At 38.8% G+C, this 6,000-nt stretch overlaps 1 protein-coding gene across 4 annotated transcripts; it reads left to right on the forward strand.

Moving 5' to 3' along the window:
• Positions 1-1,813: 1,813 nt before the first annotated feature.
• Positions 1,814-6,000, forward strand: LOC142629828 (uncharacterized). 4 transcript variants are annotated; one of them, XM_075803866.1, is made up of 8 exons: positions 1,883-2,281; positions 2,402-2,482; positions 2,602-2,778; positions 3,832-4,002; positions 4,123-4,335; positions 4,415-4,503; positions 5,038-5,525; positions 5,600-6,000. In XM_075803866.1, the coding sequence occupies exons 1-8, from the start codon at positions 2,194-2,196 to the stop codon at positions 5,622-5,624; spliced, it is 1,332 nt and encodes a 443-aa protein (XP_075659981.1). In that variant the 5' UTR covers positions 1,883-2,193; the 3' UTR covers positions 5,625-6,000. The 4 variants fall into 4 exon arrangements, with proteins under 4 accessions (XP_075659978.1, XP_075659981.1, XP_075659980.1 ...); XM_075803865.1 differs by having other exon boundaries at positions 5,605-6,000; XM_075803863.1 differs by having other exon boundaries at positions 1,814-2,281; positions 5,038-6,000.

Below are 6,000 nucleotides of genomic sequence, written 5' to 3' on the forward strand. Positions count from 1 at the left end.
CCCTCTTAGCTAAGCTCAATTGGCGGCTAAAGACTGAGACATCTTTGCTTTGGAGTAGGGTTCTAAATCATATGTATAGGAAGGATAGAAGACCGGCTCCTGCTATTTTGAAGCTTCAGACCTATTTCAACACTCGGTCGGCAATAAGGAAAGGCGAGGTTGTTTTCAAGAAGGGGGGCAAATAGGTTGTTGGCAATAACAACTAGCTCTCCTTATGGAATGATAAATGGTTGGACAAGAGACCTTTGAGAAGCCTCATTTCAGGACCTTTCAATCAAGGGGAAGAAAATACTCGATTAAAGGAGGTTCCAAGCTACCATGGGTGGAGTTGGCATAACATTTCCTTCTCTCTTCTTAACCAATTGTTGGCTGCCATCAAAGCCACTCTGATATCCTCCTTAGCCTTGTATGAAGATCGTCTAACTTGGTCTTCTTCCCCGAGTGGTGCATTTGAGCTTAAAGAGGCGTATAGGCTAGCTAGATTAGAAGGCATTGATGATCAAGCTAGACCCTTTGAAGGTGAGTGGATTTGGAAGACCCCCACCATTCCAAAGATAAAATGTTTTCTCTGGCAATGTCATCACAATAGCATTCCGGTCCATGCCATCTTCGCTTCTCGAGGCATGGATATCCTATCTTCTTGCCCCATTTGTAATGATGCACCGGAGACTATATTGCATGTTTTAAGGGACTACCCTTTTGCTCATCGCTTCTGGAATTCTTTCCCTCCTCCTATGCAAGAAGCGCTGTTTTATGGGGCTAGTATTGTGGACTGGATGAGATTGAATTGTCGTAGCACTAAGTGCACCTCTTTCTCGAGGATCAGTTAGGGTAATATCTTTCCTTTTGGTCTGTGGGAATTGTGGCTTCACCGCAATAGTGTAGTGTTTGGTTGAGAAGGGGTCCGGAATGACCTGAAGCAGGATCTGGTGGCTAAAGTGATTGAATTTTCTCTACTTGGAGACAATGCTAAAACTAGGGGCCTTTGCACAACTATTAAGATCCATTGGTAGTGTCCCCCAAAGAACTGGATTAAATTAAACATTGATGGATCGTCTCTTGGAAATCCTAGTTTAGCAGGAGGTGGGGGGCTGTTGCGTAATACCAATGGGGATTGGATGAAAGGCTTTGCAAGGGGTCACAACCAATGCTGCTGCTGAGCTCTGGGCTCTGCACAATGGAATCCGACTATGCATAGCTTTAAAAATCCCTGCTGTGATCATAGAATTGGATGTGAAGATCGTGGTGGACTTACTACAAAAAGAGACTCGCAATCAGAATGGTCTTGATGCTATCCTTAGAGATTGCAGGGCGGGGCTTGAGAGAAATCCCGAGGGTTGAGATCCTACATTGTTATAGGGAGGCCAATAAATGCGTCGATGCCTTAGCGAGGAGGGGTGCTTTGCTTCCTCAAGATTTTGTAGTTTTCCTGGAACCCCCTTCTGGTGTTGCCTTGCTGATTTGTCTAAATAAGGCTGGGGTTACCTCTGATCAGATTGTCTACCTCTGATCAGATTGTCAATGTTCCTAGTGTTGATGTTGTTTAGTTTTAAATGAAATTGCCTTTTTACCCCAAAAAAATTATGGTTCACAGCGAGTAAAATTATACTATTGTTCTATCCTTTGCTCTCTATTATTATTTATTTTTTTCATTCAGGGTTAAAAATCTAAAAGGAGAATCTTAATCTTAGTGCCTAAAAAAAAGGCCCATGTTTGAAAACCACGGCAGAATATAATATAGGTAAAGTAGTAGATACTATAGGTAGAGAATAATAATGCAGAAACATATATTCAGGACATTAATCGCAGGCTCACAGCATTTGATACTCTCTTACTCTCACACTCTCTTTACTCTCTCAGACTCACTAGTCCCTATAAGCACTGTCCCCACTCAGCCACATTTGCTTTTCCCCTTTCTCTTTTTTCTCTCTTTTAATTTTTTTCTCTTCTCTTTCTCTCCTTGTCTCTTTCTTCTTTCCAAATCTTTTTTTTCACACTCAAAACGCAGTGCTTTTACTGCTTTTTTCACACCACACTGTACTACTACAACCTCTCTCTCTCTTCGCACTTTCATATCAGACCCAGTGCTGGTTTTGCACCAGGGTTTCTGGTAATGCTGAGAGCTTAGTAAATCTTTGCACTTTTTTTATAGCTGTTCTTGTAATCTTGGGTTTCGCCTTGAGCACACAAGTAATGGGCAAGAATGTGCTGGTCTTGGGTCTCACCCTTTTGGTTCTATTTGGAGCTGTATCGTCAGCTTCTACATCTGCTTCTCCAGCAAGTGAGTACTGGGTATAGTTTGTAATGTGTGTTTTGTAAGTGTTTATGAGCTAAAAATGCTTGCTTTTACATGATCTGAATTTGATGTGTATCTTTTTTTTTGTGTGTGTTGTGGGTGCAGAGATTATTAATGGGATTTTCTCAAATGCTGTGTCTTTCTGTATGAAATGGTTGTGGTCACTCAAATCAACCACCAAAACAGGTATGGCATAGATCTCTGGTACTAGGCACATTTTTCTTTGTTTTTCTGTTATGGGTTTTTCTGTTTTTGTTTGATAGTAATCTGAAATGGTGGGTTTCATGGGACTTTAATGTGTACAGCAATTTCTGGGCGTCCAATGATGAAGTTTGAAAGTGGGTATACTGTGGAGACTGTGTTTGATGGAAGCAAGCTTGGTATTGAGCCTTACTCGGTTGAGGTGTTGCCTGGTGGAGAGCTTTTGGTTCTGGACTCTGCTAATAGTAACCTCTATAGGATCTCTGCGTCTCTTTCTCTATGTGAGTGTTTGTTTTGTTTTGTTTATGTAATGGATTGGAAATATTGCTTGCTTGGCTCATCTTCTCCTTATTGAGTTCCATTTCTATTTTGTTTTGAAAATTGTTGATTTGGGTGTGTCTGGCTGTTTTCTGTTAAATTTCTGCATCTATTGGCCAATCTATTCTGAGAAGTGTAATGGGTTTGCTTTCTGTGTATAAAATTAATCATAAGCCTTTCTTGTTGATTGTGGTATCTTGCCGCGTATTGTATCAACTTGTGTTTAAATTATTGTCTATTATGTAGAACAAATGGTTGGTGAATTAGTTTATTTGGAAGTAGAATGTGTATAATGTGCCAAGTTCCTATTAAAATTACACTCCACTCCACTCTTCCTCAATTTGGTAATTCTATATATTTCTGAAGCCAGTTGTCTCAAGTAATACTTAAAATACAGTTTCAATCACATTCATTTTAGCTTTGGGAAGATGTAGCATGGAAGTTTTGTTAGCAAAGAAGAAGTATGTGCTGTGAATGCAATGCTAGCACAGGTTTATATCATCGGCAAATAAATAAAGAATTACATTCTTTTTTGGAGTATTGTAAACTTTTTTATGTAAAATTGGACAAAGTTGAGCCTAAAATATGTTTCTTATACTATATTTTACTTGTAATTCCTACACTGTCACACTACACTTTAATGTATAAGACTCACACTGCAACTTTTTCAAATTTTATTTTTCTGATATCTTGAGAAAGTGAACAATTGTTAAAGCGAATGGCTATCTGGGATGTCTCTTTTTTTTTTCTTTTTTCTTTTTTGCATAATTAAAATATGGAAAACTGCAGACATGACCCCCTAAAGGTTACACTCCATTCTCACACTCTTTTGTTATGATTGACCTTTTCATGTGTGTGCATTTTCTTTACTTATTATCATAAATACATTGGAAAGCTGCAGACATGACCCCCCTAAAGGTTACACTCCATTCTCACATACTCTTTTGTTAAGATTGACCTTTTCATGTGTGTGCATTTTCTTTACTTATGATCATAAATACATTGGAAAACTGCAGACAGCAGACCGAAGCTAGTCACAGGATCCCCTGAAGGTTATTCTGGACATGTAGATGGGAGAACTAGAGAAGCGAGGATGAACCACCCAAAGGGGCTTACAGTTGATGACAGAGGAAATATTTATATTGCAGACACTATGAATATGGCTATCAGGAAGATAAGTGAAGCTGGTATATGCTATATATGATTTTCTTGTTAATAAAAAAATCACTCTAAAACTATTCTTTGTTTTGGTGTTACAGTTGTGAATTTCTATTTGTTTCTAACATGGTTGGAATTTCTACCTGCAGGTGTTACAACAATTGCAGGAGGGAGATTGGGCCGTGGAGGGGGTCATGTCGATGGACCAAGTGAAGATGCAAAATTTTCAGACGACTTTGATGTGGTTTACATTGGTAGCAGTTGCTCCCTACTAGTCATAGACAGAGGAAACCAAGCTATCAGGGAGATCCAACTCCACTTTGATGATTGTGCTTATCAATATGGAAGTGGTTTTCCTCTTGGTAAACAACTTAGTCCAAATTGTATCCTTTATATTTTTCTATGCTATTGACCAATATGTACTATTTTTCATCGTTGCAGGAATTGCAATGCTTGTTGCAGCTGGCTTCTTTGGGTACATGTTGGCATTGCTGCAACGTAGAGTGGGTACAATTATGTCTTCCCAGGAAGTGAGTAATCTCGTCTTCTGCACTCTACAAGATAAATATCTGCTCATTTGATGGTGTATAATTTATGCTTGATTATAGAATTACCCACCGTAATTATGTTAGAATCTAGATCAGTCTGAAATGTCATTCAAAAGAGTGAGTTATTCATCAATTCTTTTGCCATGCACGTGTTTGGAAATTGAAAAATTAGATCCAGGAATACTTTCCGGTCTAATCTTATATCTTGTACTGAAGGAAAATTTATAATTGAAAACAAATGTTGTCTGGCAAGCTGTAGCCAAGTTATTCTTTTTCTTTTTCTTTTTTTCCTTTCTTTCTAATGAAATCACTGCATGAAAAAGCACCGAGTATTCACCCTCAGTATTTTGTACTATGTATTAGCCATATGCTAAGAGCAACTTTAACATGAGATGATGCAGATATCATTTTTTGTAGTTCAAAATGCTGCTTATTTGCTGTAGCATGAATAAAGTTTCTAGTGTCTTTTGTGAAAAAATGAAACCTTCATTCATCTTTTATCTCATGCTTTTAAAGGATCAGGGTCCAACAAAGACAAGCATTCCATCAAACCCGTATCAGAAGCCTCCAAAGTCTGTCAGGCCACCATTAATCCCAGCAGAAGATGAACAGGAGAAGCAAGAAGAAGGCTTCTTTGGATCCATTGGAAAGCTTCTTGTCAACACTTGGGCATCAGTAGTGGAGATTCTGGGAGCAATATTTCCTGTGTTTAGAAAGAAGGAGCCACTAGACTATGAATATCAAAACCAGCAGTATCAGCAGCAACAAAAGCACTCAAATGTTTGGCCTATGCAAGAGAGCTTTGTGATACCCGATGAAGATGAGCCCCCTTCAATTGAAACCAGAACCTCGACTCCACGTAAAACCTACCCTTTCATGTCCAAGGATGCTGAAAAGATACACCAATTGCGTCAAAGTCGAGTTTTCTATAACGGTGGGTGGGATGGCGATCTTCAGCAGCAGCAGCAGCAGCATAAGCAGAAACAGCAGCATCATCATCATAGGTATTATTCGTCCATCCCACATACTTACTATGAGCAGAGCTGTGAGCAAACCAATGAAGTTGTTTTTGGGGCAGTTCAGGAACAGGATGGAAAGCGTGAACCAGTGGTGATAAAGCCTGTTGATTATGGAAATCCCATGTTTGATCATCACAACATTCGCTCTCGAAGTAATTATATGGGATATCACCATGGCTATTGATCATATACATATAAGAGATCTCTTAGTTTTGACCTTGTTCCTTATTGTTCGTCCTTTAAAATTTAGGTTATAGGTGGTACCAAGATTTCTTTCTGGGAAAAAAAAAAAGAAAAAAAGAAAAAGAAAAAAGAGGAGTGTATGTGGGAAGCTTTGCAAATATGAGATTTACTGATTCTGGCAAAAACATCAGAGGCACACTGGCCCTTCTATCAATGGTACTGAAATTGAAGGATGAGCTAAGATTTTTCCCTACTCTATTTAATTTCCATTGAAAAT

Source organism: Castanea sativa, chromosome 3 (assembly GCF_040712315.1).
Source record: "Castanea sativa cultivar Marrone di Chiusa Pesio chromosome 3, ASM4071231v1".
Classification (NCBI taxonomy): Eukaryota; Viridiplantae; Streptophyta; class Magnoliopsida; order Fagales; family Fagaceae; genus Castanea; species Castanea sativa.

What these genes read in the sequence shown, in the direction of transcription:
- LOC142629828 (XM_075803863.1), top strand. Translation starts at nt 2,194, where the DNA reads ATGGGCAAGAATGTGCTGGTCTTGGGTCTCACCCTTTTGGTTCTATTT. An exon ending in CAAATCAACCACCAAAACAG is followed by an intron (nt 2,483 to 2,601) that starts GTATGGCATAGA and finishes TAATGTGTACAG; the next exon opens with CAATTTCTGGGCGTCCAATG. An exon ending in CAGGAAGATAAGTGAAGCTG is followed by an intron (nt 4,003 to 4,122) that starts GTATATGCTATA and finishes TTCTACCTGCAG; the next exon opens with GTGTTACAACAATTGCAGGA.